Genomic DNA, 15,075 nt, shown 5'->3' with positions numbered 1-15,075 from the left:
CCCTCTGGGACTGGAAATATGAGTTAGTGACTGATGGAGACGGTAAGGACGGTATGGACGGCTGTCAGATGAACACCCCCACGCAAGAGAGGGATGGGGATGGGCCCTGGGCTGGCTGAACTCGTGCCTGAGACAAGCCACCGGGGAGCCGGGGTCCACCCAGCCCCTGGCCACAGCCCTCAGTGCCCCATCCCTGAATGGCAGAGATGCAGAGGAAGGAAGGACAGATGGAAGGACAGAGGGAAGAACAAATGACAGTAGGAAATGAGGACGGGGGGGGACGGGGAGCCAGGGGATGGGGCGGGCGGGGGAAGGGGAGCAGAGGGGGAGGAAGACAGAGGGCCATCACATGCACTCTGAAGTACAATAGTACCTCTCTAGCTGCCTGGGTAAGGTTCCTCATAACCCTCGCGGAAGGAGAATTTTTGGTTGAGGAACTTATGACCTTATATAGGAAAAATAGGGTTAGGGGGACCAGGGTTACAAGTGAACCTATGGAAGTCATTATTAATATTTTCACAGTCACCAAGTTAACATAAGAAAGCGCTCAGCACGAGATCAAGAGAACAGCAATGACATTTTTGCACATCTCAAGTTTGCAAACAATTTAAAACATCGATTTTTTCCATTTACCGTCTTTCAAGAACTTTTCCAGACTCCCTTCCCCATATGGATGCAATGAAGTGCTTGTGAATGTGTTTCACTGTGTTATAGAGAATATTCATGTTAAATAGGCACTTTTTTTTATATCGGGTCCTTCATGCAAATGCTCACTGCCTTTCTGATAAACTGTCGGCACACACACGTTTCTACTCCTCCCTTTGAACCGGAGGATAGTTAGAAAAAATGGTAAATTTGCATTCGGGGGGAAGCGTAGGGGGCGCAGGTGAAAGGCAGAGCCGTAATAGAAGTATGTGCCCTGGTGCCTTGGGAGCAGGGCCATCGCTTTGCTGAGCTCCAAGGGCACCATTCATTGTATTTTATGTTGAATGGTAGTTTCGCATTCAAGGGCTGTCTGGGTTGGGGGGTGATTATTGTGTGCACGCTGAGCAGGCAGTGGGTTGGGTCACTTTCTGAAAATGACCCGGGGCCAAGCTTCACCTCACTGCCCACTGCCTCTGGTTCTGCGTGAGGCCTCATGGAACGCAAGGATTGCTGGGGCAAGAGAGAGAAGTTGCCGTGCAAAGTGGCCCAGGCTTCTCAGTGACCCTCATTTGGCTTCCTGACTTGTCTTGCGCGTGGGACTCAGGCTCTGCCTCCCTAGTCCAGACCCAGGGCTCTGGTGGGGCTCCTGCTTCTCTTCCAGCTGGGCACCGAATCCAGGCAGCGAAACCATCATCTGCAGAGCTGGGGGAGGGGCCTGTCCTGTGGCCTCTGTACTCATCTGTCCCTCTTGGGATCGAAGCCACACACTGAGAGGCTGCCTGCTGGGGTCACAGGGGCAACCAGTGGCCACAGAGCAAAGTAAATCTGATTAGGTCTTATGAGGTTCCAACCTATGACCATGGCCTCATTAGACTTGTGCTCCGACCCACTGAACAAATCAACTACAGACACCTAGTGGCAAGCTTTAGGCCCGTGAAAAGGAGTAAAAGAAAGGGGGTTTCAGGCAGAGCAGAAGACTTTCCCAAAAGGTAGGGCATGCAGCCTCATTCCGGCTCACCTCCTCAGCTTCCTTCTGGGATGTCTTGGGGACGTAGTGGCACCGGTTAGCATAGAGTGGTTTCAGATCCTGGAAAGGGAAACAGCAAATCAAAGAGTTTGGGTTTTGGAAAACAAAGCAGCAAGTGCTCTGATTGGTAATAAAAGATTTGAAAATGCGCGCTCATGCTCGTACACACACACACACACACACACACACACACACACACACACACACACGAGCAGGCAGTGGGTCGGGTTAGTTTCTGAAAGCTGCCCATCTATGAAGTCCGAGAATCTGAGGATTACATACAAATGTTCTCATAACTGCTTTCCACTGGGCCACTTGGTTAATGAGAAATTAGGAAACTGATTGAGAAATCGGTTCCTTGAAATTTCCTCTCTGGTTTTCTTTTATTTCTAGTCTTCATCTTCTTCCCAGGAGCCCCCAGGGAACAAGATGCAGACTCTTGCAATATCATACTTCCAAAAGGAGGGAGCCCTACTCCGACGATCAGGTCTCATTGTCACCTGAGGACAGGACTCGGGCTGGCTGACATGTGCTTGCTGCTGTCACCGCCACAGCGTTTCCAGAAGGAAGAGCTCAGGAAGCAAGCCCCAGGGGGATGAGCAGCTACTGAGGCTGCTGTAGATTTTAACTCAGCTGAACTATGAGCCATTTTCACTCAACTACACAGATTAGGTAAAGACCATGACCTCCAAAAATACTGCGAAAGCCCAGACTAACATGGGGCTCAAGGACAGTTGACTTCCCGTCCTGGCTTGGCCAGCTTTCTGGTGAGGGAGCTCTCAGGCGTGGGTGTTGGGGTAGAACAGACAGACACGATCCAGCGCTGCCTGGGAACTTGCAGGCAGGGGTGCTGTTCACTTTTGGGGTGATGCTAAACATCCCCCAAGGGGTAGGAGGCTTTGGCCAAAAGCAGGCTAGGACAGGACAAGCAGTTTATGCAAAATGACCTGTGGGGTTTGGCCAAAGCACCCTCCCTCCTGCCCCCACTTTTCTCATCATTTTCAATAACCCCGGTGGCTGCTTTTCCCACCCATCATTTGCCATCTCCTGTTCCTGGCACCCAAGGGCTTCCAGCCTCCCAGCCTGCAGCCCCATCGAGGACCTAGGACTTTCCATCAGCTGCTTTTCCATGAAACGTCCTGTCTGTTCAATGTTGGCTTAGGCTGGAGTTAGGCTGGGAAGGAATGTAGGTTCTCGTGTTTGTACAGAGCAGGGTTTATCTTCTGTGTTTGGGGAAGAGCAGAGGCCCTTATTATCTGGGGTAAGGGGAGGCTTGATGTGCTGTCACAGCCCTCCTGACCTCCTGGTTCTGCAGAAAGCGTTCAGCCACCAACTAAATGAAGACAGACCCGTTCACACGTGATGGTTGTCCATGCGCTGCCTTTGGTGGCTAATCTGCATTGAGACCCCGTCGGGAGGTAGGAAAGTCACTCAGCTCGGCCTCGGCAACCTTTTTAATCTGAAGGGCTACCAATTGCGGAGTGAAGAGATGGAAATGAAAGTTGCTTCATGGTGAGTGGCTGCTCTGTGCCAGGCTCCCTTAGGGAGGTTACTGAAGGGAAAGAAACTGGGACACAAGAAGGTAAAGCGACTTTTCCAGCTGGCTAATGGCCGTGTTAGGGGGAGGGGAAGGGAAGGAAATAAGAGACCATGGAGAGAAGGAACAAGACACCTTTAGAAGGGTGTGTAAGAAGGGTAGGTCTTGCGAGGAAGCACACACACCCCCAGGCCAAAGGACAGGGCATGATGGTGCTGAAGGACTCCAACAACAGAAAAGGCGGGCTTAGGGGCGCGTTGGCTGGCTCAGCAGGTAGAGTGTGCGACTCTTGACCTCGGGGTTGTGAGTTCGAGCCCCACGTTGGGTGTAGAGATTACTTAAAAGTAAAATCTTTAAAAAAAAATACATTATTTATTAAAAAAAAGAAAAGAAAAGAAAGAAAGAAAGGAAAAGAAAAGACTGGCTTTAGCCCACCCAAGTGGTGCTAGGGTGCAAAAGTGCCTTTCATTAAACTGGTCAATAGATATCACCATACATCAATAAAGCCTTCTTCCTCTAAACTCTCTGGGTATCAGTGAGGACTGGCAGATATCATAGGATAGGTACAGGGCAAGCAGAAAGGTTTTCTTAAAGATTCATCCAGCCTTACCCCAAATCCCTGAATCAAATGCTCTACTGTAGGCCACTAACTGTAGGAAGTACCGAGGGCCTGGAGTCAGAGATAGGTAGGTGGTCATTAGAGGAAACTTCCAGTAAATATAACTGGATTTTTCCCCATTGCCTCTGATGGAGGCCAGTGATCAAAAAAACATGGGAGGAGGATCAAGGAAATGCAAATCAAAACCACAGCGAGGTACCACGTCATTCCCACCAGGATGGCTAGAATTAAAAAGTCAGCTACGAAGAGTTGGCAAGGATGTGCAGGAATTGGAACTCTTGTACCTACACTTCTGACGGGAAGGCAAATGGTGTGGCTATTTTGGAAAACTGTCTGGTAGGTCCCTAAAAGGGGAAACATAGTTATGACATGACCCAGCAATTCCAGTCCTAGCGATATACTCAAGGAAAATGAAAACATGTGGCCACACAGTACATGAATGTTTATAGCAGCATTATTGGTAAAAGCCACGAGCTGGAAACAACCTAAATGTCCACCGGTGAATGGATAAACAAAATGTGGTATATCCATACGATGGAATATTATCAGGCCATAAAAAGAAATGCAGCTACAGCATGGATGAGCCCCGAGAATATCATACTACATGAAAAGAAGTCAGGTCGCAAAAGACCATAATATTATATGATTCCATTAATATGAAAGGTTAATTAATATAGGGAAATCTGTAGAGAAGGAACAGTAGCCTCGTGGTTGCCTAGGGCTGAGGGGAATGGGGCATAGGGAAGTGAGAGCCCAGAATACGGGGTTTCTTTGGGGGGATGATGAAAACCTTTTAAAACTGATGTGGTGATGGTTTGCCCGTAACAGTGAAGATACTGAAACCCGCTGAACTGTACACTTTAAATGGGCAGATTATATGGGATGTGAACTATATCTCAATAAAGCTGTTTAAAAAAAATACACATCAAGAGTGGGAGGAGGAGGGAAAAGGAGGAAGCCATTTTAGCTCATGATGCCATCAAAATCTACTGCAGGCTTCTTGGCCACTAGGCCTCTGTTACCATGGAGACCGCCTCAGAGTGAATACTCCTTGTCAAATGGGGATAATAATGCCTGCCCTACATATCTCACAGGATTGCTGTGGGCCTCAAATGAGATAATAGATGGGAAGCCACACTGAAAAGCTAAATGTGCTCCACAAAAACAAGGCATTATTGTTATTAAGATGGCTCCTGTTGAATACAAAATAGCATGCATGCTGTGATTGGCTGTAACCACACTACACAAATAGGTGTGTACTCAGAGAGTAATATGCAGAAATGCTAAGACTTGCTATGTGAGGGTGGTAGGCTTGTGGATGTCACAAGTTCCCGATGTGTCATCGGCCTTTTTAACAAAGAAAAGATGAAGAAGATGGCTGCCCTCAGCTAAAATCCAAAAGGATGGGTCTGATATCGGGGCCAACCTTTAAATTCTTGGCCCTGAAAAGAAAATTGGGCCAAGAGCCTCTCTCTCCCACCCCTGACTCTGCCCCCTGCCCAGAAATTATCTCCTGAGACACCAGTTCAGAGACTGTTTGTGGGGCAGCACTGACTGCATGAGTTCCTCTAATCTTGGCAAATGACCGACTGACTCACGCCTGAGAGGGGGGTCCAAGAGCAAGTGGGAACTGAGATAACAATGTCACAGATCATCCTTCCCCAGATCCAACCATACTCATGCCACTGCCTCAGGATGACCTGCACTATTTGCCAATGTCATTGATCCACAGAAGATTCTGATAATACAATTTTGTTCTAAATTGGCTGTTTTGGAAAACAAAACATTTCCAACTAGCTCATGAGATGTTTTCATTCTCCATGCTGATTCAGTAGGAATAAAAGGAGTATTTGTGTCCGTTGTGAGGACCCGGTAAGTTGTGGTGGCTCCCTTTTGATTTTGGTTTGTGGGCCAGATCAGGGCTATGTTATGACCTCCCTGGGACCTAGGCACTTTTGCGGGCCCCTCTCTCCATTAAAAGATATTGAAAATTATATTTTCTTTATTTTAATTATATCGAATGCCTGCATCGGTATAAAGACAAATATATTTATATGTGAAAACTTCTCCTTGACCTAAAAGCTCATCGCTTGTCTACTGATTTGAAAAGAAATGATAATATTTTTATGAAACCCTGAAAGTACTATGGGTCATAGGCACTGTCTGGAATAGTGTGGAATGGAAAGTACTAAAAGAGGGGTGAGGGCTCCTGTGGAGAGCCACATGGGAATGCCCTGAAGCACAGGCTTACTCAGAGAAGAGCCCAAGTTTGGGTTTCAGGAGTCAAATGGCTTTCCTCAAGGGGCAGCTTTGAGGATTTGGCCCCGAAACGCCAGGACTGGGCTCTGAGTAGAAGCTTCTAGCACTGGGGTTTTCTCTGGACCCCAATCACATCACTAAACGCAACCCCCGTTGTAGGGACAGCAAAGTTCAGGAATCTGAGAAGAGGTGACTCTGTCCTCATGGTCTGTTCCTGTCACTGTTGAAACCTCCGAGGCCCTCAGAACTCACAGGCCTTCCTGCTTCTCCCTCCCTCCTCATCCCCAGCGTCACTTCCAAGGCCCTTCCCCTGGCCCCAGTGCCCTTGCCTCTGCCTTTCCAAATCTCACTCGCATTTCAAAGGTCGATTCAGGGAAGCCTGTTCCTGGCCACTGGAGCCCAAGAGAAATGGCTACGGCACTTAGAGTTTATGCCCCCAACTTAGCCCCGGTTCTCTAGATGACCAGGGGTCCAGCGGTGTCCTCATCTTGACGCTCAGCAACTTGAGACAGGGATCCTGTTTTCCCCCTCCTCTGTACCGTCACAGCCCTTAGCACACACAGCCCGCCGCACACACTCAACGAAACCTTGCTCTGTTGCACACGTCCTCTGACCTGGGCCTGAAAGTACTCACAATGTGTCTGGCAGCAAAGACCCCATCGACAATGGCACAACAAAAGGCCGCAATCACACCGAAGCTGATAAAGACGATAGAAGCCACCAGCTGCGGGGGTGGGGAGGGGTGGAAACAAAACACAAGTGTCTGTTAGCCTTCCACTCTTGCTGTTCCTGGAGACTAGAGGATCCCCAAGAGAATGCCAGCCAAAGCCGAACTCTGGCCTGCCGCCCTATGGGGGTGCTTTTCTTCAATCACGCAGGATGAGTGGGATGAGGGGTAGGGGCCGCCGAAGGTATTTTTTACATTTTCAGGGCAAGCTAAGAAATTCACCCCGTGAATCTGTGGACACCCGATCAAGAGGAGATTTTGCTAATATCGAGCATGCTGTCTGTGGGGGAATATTCTATCCCTGTGGAGGAATTTGTGTGGCTCCTCCATCCTCAGACTCCGAAAGATGTTGGACATTTGACGTCGCGTAGTCCACCCCCGTTTTATTTATTGTGGGGCTGGAGGCTCAAAGAGGGGTAGTGGGTGCGCCCAGGGTCCCCATCCAGTCTACAGAAGAGTCTGGTGCCCACCAGCTCCCGGTCCAGTGTTCTTCTCAACCCCTCACCGTGGGCAGTGATGAAGACAGGGACGATTCTGAGGCCCCACACAACCCCACCTGGCCTTCTGCATGGTTGGAGAAGGAACATTCAACTTATTAAGATTTAGATATCAAAGACCTCTCACAAGGGTGGAAGTCTCTGGAACTGATCAACTCTGTGTAGTGCGTACAAAAATTCTTAAGAAAAATGTTTGCTTGCACCAGACTGCCCTATACGCTGATCATGTTAGATAACAAGATTTTCCTAATAATTTGGCTTCCGTTACAAGGGAGGTACTACAAGCCGATGTGGAGGAAGGTGCTTCCAGGGGCAGGCGGTGGGGGGCGGGGGTCGCCTAAACCCACCATCTGCCCCGGGGTCGACCCTCAGAAGGAGACAGAATCAGTCTTTTTCTTCCTTGAGGTGTTTGGAGGTAAACAGGGGGAAATAGCACGGCATTAAACTGCTCTCCAGGGCAAAATCAAATCAAAGTCAAGGCTACCCTAAGGTTCTCCCTCCTCAGCAGGCTAGGAGGAAATACTTCTCTCCTTCAGGAGTTGTTCAGAAGCCTCTCCCCATCAATCTCACTTCACAGCACTACAGAGAATTGGTAAATAATGGATGAACGCTGTCGTGAAATTGGCATTATTAGCTATGCGATGATCAGCTCTACAATTAAAACTCCCCCGTTATTTTGAATAATGTAAGCCCAGAGTGCAAACTCGACTGGCGGGGGAGGCGGGGAGTCCAGGTGAAATGGAAGAAGAGAGTGCTGAGTGCTCCCCTGAGGGAATCCCCCACATTGCTGGGGGAGAACAGATGGTTAGAGTTCTCTGTCCCTGGAGCTATTACCTTATCTGATTAAACTTGCTGTTAAATAGACCCCATTATCAAGGTCTAGATGCCACAGAGGCTTGCTTGTACTGGGGGAGTCTTATCAGTCCACCATCTGACCACCCCCCAGGCATCTTGATTTACAAGTGTAATATCCTAAAAGGCAGGAACCCTCTGCAAAACTTTCCCCAAAGGTTATGCATCAGAGAGGGAGGAGGAAAGCAAAGGGCAAGATCCAGAATATTCTATCTCTTTGACTTAAGGAGACTAACTAGGGCACTGAGGGAGGGTCAGGCAAGACAGGAACAAGTCCCATACCACGGGGTCACTTTAGAATAAGTTCCCTGGAGGCTGAGGAGAAAAGGCAAAGGGATATTTGCTTTTGGGGCCCGACCTGGGCAACCTTAAAAAGTGTGTTACTTATCCATATAAATATTGAGCGTCTTCAGCTGAAGAGTGCGATTCTATAGCGATGAAAACTTACCATCTGCCGTTTGTTCTCAACAAGGTTTGATCCGATGATTCCAAGGAAGGATCCAAAGCCGAGCTGCAAAGCAATATGGCAAACATAGCATGTGGGAAGGTAATCAGCCTGCCCACGCAATTATATCCAGCTCCTGGATATGATTCAGGACAACGAAAAAGGCCTGATACGACACATGCAGCTGTTACACAGATAGAACGTGTTCAATAAAAGTATTTCTCCCACCATTTGTCAATTTTTCCTTGTAGAAATGCATCTGACCTAAAAAGAAACTCATGTGCCCAAAAATTCAAAGTAAAGGTCAACCAGAGCTTTTCAGAGCCTGCCTATTTCAGTGTCAATATCTATTACCTATCATGTGACTGGTGAGTCAGTAAGAGACATATAACGGTGAAAAGCAGGTGTTATAGTCTGATCTTTATCTTTTTCTTTTTTTTTTTTTGGAAAGGAGACCGTCTACTCTGATGCATGGATTACAAAGTAAAGATTTGAAATAGCAATTTTTGATGCATCCCGCACACTAGTCAAACCCAGGAAATACTTTAGAGATCAGCAAGCACCTTAACCTAGACTTAAAAAAAAAAAAAACCTATTTTTTGAAAGCCTGTATTTGTGGCTGACCCACTGCAATTTATGTTAGCACTTATTCACCTCTTCTTCCATCTCTGCTTCATTTATGGACAGAAAGCATTCATTAGAGGGTGAACAGAAATGGCCGTGTAAAGCCCTGAGAAAACAATCTCCCTGTCTAAGTGGCTGGGATGATGGCTCGCTGTAGCAGGTCCCATTTCCTCTCCCTTCTGCCATTAGTGGACTGAGTCGGCCAGGCTCAGCTGCACATGATCGCTAACCGATGGCTGTCGGTGGGGATAAAAATGCAATAAGTAAAAAGTGGTGAGCATGGACCAATAAATCTTAACACAAGCTCAGTGATGCAGTTACAGGTCTCTTTAGCCTCACTAATGGTCCGGGTTGCCATCTGCAGCCTTACCTTGGCTAACAGGGGCATCTATTTCCATCTGAGGCCCCCAAGCCTTACAGCTGAACTTGGAAATCTAATGGACCCGAGGGCTGGGCAGGAGTGAGGTGGGGCAGTGTAGGGGCACTGGGTGCTGGTCTCAGAAACCCAAGAACTAAAGGGCATGAAGGGGGCATGAAGGGAAGGAATGAATACAGATTTCCAAGGACTCATTCTGCAGGGCCACTCAGCCAGCAACCCCTCTGGGGAAATAGAAGCCAACGTGCACAAGGGTATATCCCCCACCACCCAAGACGCTACTGAGAACATCCCCACTCAACAGTTAAACTCTGCCCATCTTCCGCCTGCTCTTATTTTAAATGTAATTGAAATGTGTTGTCATAAAGTATACTGATTAAAACCTGGTTCTCACACCAGCCTGGCTTCCTACCCCAGCTCTTCCGCCGTTGTCTGTGGGATCTTGAACAGACGGATTGGCCTCTCTCAACCTCAGTTTCCTGATCTGGGAAATGGGGACTTTAACAGTGGCTATCGATATCATGGGGCTTTTGCAAGCACAAACCAGGATGATACATTCAAAAAACTTAGCACGGTGCCTGGCACACAGTAAGTACTCAGTAAATATTGTTCCCATGTTTATTTCTATTTTTGAAGACATTTAACTTTTGAGCAGCTCTAACTAATTTGAGCTGGAAAGTCCTATCATTGTTTGCTCGATTTCATAAGAAAGCTTCATGTTTTCTCTTTCCCCCGCCTCCAATGTATTCCACAGCTTTTATTTTTCCGGAAGAATTCCATGACTAGTCTGTGCTTATGGCATTCTGGACCACTCGGGGAGATTGAGAGAAAGTCGGAGGCAGCTTCTTACATGGAACATAAGTCCTCTGACTGAGCAGTTTTTCAGTTTCCACAGATATTCACTTAATGTCACCTGAACCCCAACAGCAGTCTTGGCCTTCAGACGGGAAGCGAAAACACTCGTCATTCCTGGCGCTCTCAAATAACTCCCTGATGATAGTGGCCAGAAGAGGTGGGCTGAAGCCTCTTGGAATTGACTGGAAAGACAAGGCACTTGGGACTAGAAGTCCCAGGTTAGCCAGTTACCTCATCCAGTTCCCTCCCTTTCTTTCTATTCCATTTGAATCTACTCTGATGCATTCGGTTTTCTAATATTCACTAAGTGCTTGTGTCAGATAATAAGACATGACCTCTGTGCTCCAGCAGTTCATAGTCTAGTGAAAGGGAGACAGACTGTGGGTTAAGGACCACAAGAAAGGGTAAACATAGTGCTACAGGAGAAGAGAATAATTCATTTTGTACTACATCCCTGGCCCCGCTACCTGTAAACTGTGTGACCTTGGGCAAGGCCCTTACCCACTCTGTGCGTCAGTTTCCCCATCTATACAATGGGGCATCACAGTGGTAACTACCACACAGGGCTGCTGTGAGGATGGAATGAGATAAAGTATGTAGTGTGACTTCTACTGGGTATTTACCCCCAAAAAACAAAAACACTAATTCACAAAGATCTATGCACCCCTACATTTATTGCAGCATGATTTATAATAGCCAAGATATGGAAACAACCTAGGTGTCCAATGATAGACGAAGAGCTAAGGGAGATGTGGTGTACATATACGCAATGGACTATTACTCAGCCATAAAAGGATGAGCTGTTGCCATTTGTGGCAACACGGATGGACCTAGAGGGTATGATGCTAAGTGAAGTTAAGTCAGACTGAGAAAGACAAATGCCATATGATTTCACTTATATGTAAAATCTGAAAAAACTAAACAAATGAATGAACAAACAAAAAGGGTCAGACCCATAAATACAGAGCACAAACTGATGGTTGCCAGAGGGGAGGGGGGTGGGGGGTGAGCAAAATGGGTGAAGGGGAGTGGAGATACAGGCTTCCAGTTATGGAATGAAGAAGTCATGGGAAGAAAAGGCACAGCGTGGGGAATATTGACAACGGTATTGTAATAGCGTTGTATGCTGATGGATGGGAGCATGGCATAATGTATACAGAGGAGGAATCGGCATGTTGTACACCTGAAGCTAATGTAGCATCGTGTGTCAACTGTACTCAAATAAAAAATTTTTTTTTAAATAAAGTGTGTGTGGGGCGCCTGGGTGGCTCAGTCGGTTAAGCATCTGCCTTCGGCTCAGGTCATGATCCCGGGGTCCTGGGATCGAGCCCCGCATCAGGCTCCCTGCTCCGCGGGAAGCCTGCTTCTCCCTCTCCTCCCTGCTCCTGTTCTCTCTCGCTATCTCTGTCTCTGTCTCCAATAAATAAAATTAAAAAAATAAAGCATGTGGTGTGACTTGCATAAGGTAGGATGCTAAATAAGTGGTAGTTCTAAGATTCCACAGAGGAGGAGACATTTTAATATGGGGTCAAAGATAAGTAGAGTTCACCGGGCGGGGAACTAGTATCTTTTGAGTCATGGCTGGAAAAATTCACTCACCTGGATGACAGGTTGATGAACTCACCAGTGTTGCTGAAACTACCGTACTTTTGGAAAGCATTTGAATTTAAAGAAGCCTGTGCTCTCCATTTTGGTCACAGTAACGCTATGGAGTTTAATGGAGCTGATACCATTCCCATTGGATAGACAGGAAAATGGTGGCCTAGAGAACTGTATGGACTTATCCCCACGTATAGCAAGTTAATGACAGGGCCAGGACTAGTCCACAGGTCCCCTGACCTACAGCTGATGCTCTTTCAGCCACCCTGTGCTGCATTTGTGGCGTGTTAGTAGAATAGTGACCTTTGTCACTATCCCTCCCTCTCCAGGAAAGAAGTTCCCTGCAAGGATGGAGTGAAAAGTCCTATTTGAGGAAGAGCTGAGGGGTTGAAAATAAAAAAGGAAAAATCAACAGAATTTCCTGAAAGTGGGCAGTTGCTTCTAATCAACTGTTTACTCTCTTGAGGCCTCAGAAAGGTAAGCTCTGTGGTCACCCCTTGAGAACCCCCTGGAATCATGGGAAGTGCAGACCTTTGGACCTCCATCTTGATTCCCCATTACCTGAATAAATAACCAACTTGCTTTGTTTTGGCTGCCCTCCACTCGTTGAAGAAAAAGTCAAATCACTGGAAATCAAAGTCAGACTTAAGGGCTCTTTTTGGACTGGGCTCTGTAACTTATGCTGATTCCCATTCACTGCTGCAGACACCCAGCACTGACACTCAGAAGGATTAGTCATTCAATACATGTTAATTGGACATCGACTCTGCAGCAGGCACTGTGCTAGATCTGTGATTTGGAGGCCAGAAGTGGGGGGGGGGGCGGAATATGATACCATGACCAATGAGACTACGACCAATGAAACTCAGCCTCAAGAAGCTATAATTAGGTAAACTGGTCCACAATTCCTTCCCATAATCCTGAAATCCACAAAGCTGTTAAAACCAAAAGGTTTTTTTTTTTTTTTTTTGTAACTAACTTGGTGGTAAAACTTTGAACTGATGTGAGATTATTTTATAATCTTTATCCACTTAGTATAAAATTCACAGTTTATTAGAGAAATATGAAGGAGCTGATTATGGGGTTTTCCTCAAGACCCCACTGGGATGTTAGGTAAGGTAACATATGCACTGTATTATCTTTCTAAAATAAAATAAAAAGAGAAGTCTAAATTCTCAAACATATCTGACCCAAGGATTCAGATAAGGGATGGTGGGCCTGTATAAACAAAGCCAAAGAATATGGCCCAACAGATGCCGTAAGGGAGGATGTAAGTATTTTCTGGAACCATGAGTAGGAGAAAGCTATGGTAGGGAGTTCAAAGATGGTAGACACCACTGCAGACCCTCGCAGTTGAAAAACATCCCAGCCATGTCTTTAAGTTGGAATAGAACAGAGCATTTGGGTCAACAGAGAGAGAGAGTGCAAGGACATGCCAGACCAGGGTGAACAATGAAAAATCACAGCAGCAAGGCAGGAAAACCCAAGCTGTGTTCAGGGCAGGAACTGATAATTTTGGAAAAAGAGGGGGAATGGGAGACCAGGCCAGGGGCATCTTCAGTGAGCCCTGAATGACAAAGCTAAGGATGCAACAGGGAGCCAATGAAAGTCAGAACTTTCTGGCATTAGACGTCTGATTTAGCAAATCCAGATTCGAATCTCATCTTTGAAATGTACTTCCTAAGGTAGGAACATTATTTTATAATGAGCTTCTATTTTAGAAATATTTTCAACAAGAGGTGGACAACATTTCTGCCTAATTCACAATAAAACACAAAATCCCACTATCCAGAGCCCCGTGTGTTTCCTTAGCAGTCGATTCTTTAATCTAAACTTTGTTGGATTTATCAAGAGTCTTCACATGTGAAGCTGAAGCCACACTTGCCTAAAGAAAGTTTCTGGGCTATTGCCTCGGACGATCCCTGTTGCCTCAGTCTCCTACCATCCCATGGTAACTCTGATAATAATTTTTCAATTAACTCACACACTCGCACCTTGGAAACAGGGCTGAAACTCTTATTTTTATCTTTTTTTTTTTTTTTCCTGAAAGGAAACCCAGGCTGATATGGGCCTTAGCAGTACAACAGCTGGGGAGAGGGTGCAAGAATGAAAGGATTTCCACGCTGATCAGGTGGCCAACCCCATCTTGTGGGTTGCTGGGGAAACACATTTAAAGGCCTCATTCTCCTGGATCTAAGGTTAAAGTGTTACAGAGAAGAAGCAGGCTCTCTCTCTTGCCTTTTTCAGCTTTATACAACAACAGAGCCTCTTGTTTTTTTAGGCCTCCGGTGCAGAAAGCTCACTGAAAACTCTTCTGGAACGGAATACACCTCAAACATTCGAGGACAGTAAAAATCCTAAGCCAGTTTGTCTTTCTTTATCAGTTTTCATTTTTAAAAAGTTGCGAAGTTCAGCTTGTACAGATTAGCACGTGTTTAAAGATGCACGTGTGTACGTGTGTCTTAGGATGTTGGTACCACATTCTAGCTCAGAGAGAGCAGCTTATGCTCGATTATAATGCACCTCACTGCGCAAGGGCATCTCGCTTGGTGAAATAAAAATGCCCCAGAAAAGTTTCACATGAGTTTGAGTTGTGCAAATATAATTATATTTTAAAATGCCTGAGATCTCAATACTTAAATGGGTTGTATGTATGGTAATTCTTGTTTTAATCTAATAACTGCTCCCTAATTTGTCTGTTTTGAAATTTTAAATTCTCATGTACTGTTAACACATTTAATTAGCAAATTAATTGGAGAGAGCAGAAAGGAAGTTTAGGATGATTCTGGTTTTTTTTGCAGTTAACCCCAAAACAACAGAGCTCCAAGTAGCCTGAAATTTTTCACATTTCTATACAAGGATCCTTTATATTCTAAGTGACCAATCTGCCAGTGTGGAAGCTTAAAACGCCCCACTATGTGCATTCCGGTTTTATCTCTGAGCATATTTTATTTCTTGGGTTTTAGTTCTCCAGGTGGTTGCTGGTTGACTTGAATTAGGTTCTCCTGGGGGT

The 15,075-nt window shown here is 46.3% G+C and overlaps 1 protein-coding gene across 3 annotated transcripts in view; it reads right to left on the bottom strand.

The window, feature by feature from the left end:
* The window catches only part of TMEM255A (transmembrane protein 255A), a 46,659-nt gene that overhangs the window by 21,551 nt on the left and 10,033 nt on the right, over positions 1–15,075 (bottom strand). For 2 of the 3 annotated variants that reach the window (XM_028087816.1, XM_028087817.1), the window contains exons 3-5: positions 8,612–8,674; positions 6,722–6,811; positions 1,664–1,732 (exon numbers count right to left, since the gene is read on the bottom strand). In XM_028087816.1, coding sequence (XP_027943617.1) covers positions 1,664–1,732; positions 6,722–6,811; positions 8,612–8,674 — 222 coding nt within the window. Of the gene's footprint in view, positions 1–373; positions 446–1,663; positions 1,733–6,721; positions 6,812–8,611; positions 8,675–15,075 lie in introns of all 3 variants that reach the window. The other variant, XM_028087815.1, reaches the window with a different exon arrangement.

This window comes from Eumetopias jubatus, unplaced genomic scaffold (genome assembly GCF_037043125.1).
Source record: "Eumetopias jubatus isolate StellerSeaLion01/CBP00866 unplaced genomic scaffold, mEumJub1_p1.0 scaffold_11, whole genome shotgun sequence".
Classification (NCBI taxonomy): domain Eukaryota; kingdom Metazoa; phylum Chordata; class Mammalia; order Carnivora; family Otariidae; genus Eumetopias; species Eumetopias jubatus.
Note: the sequence above shows the minus strand (reverse complement) of the source record. Positions and strands in the feature narration are given on the sequence as shown.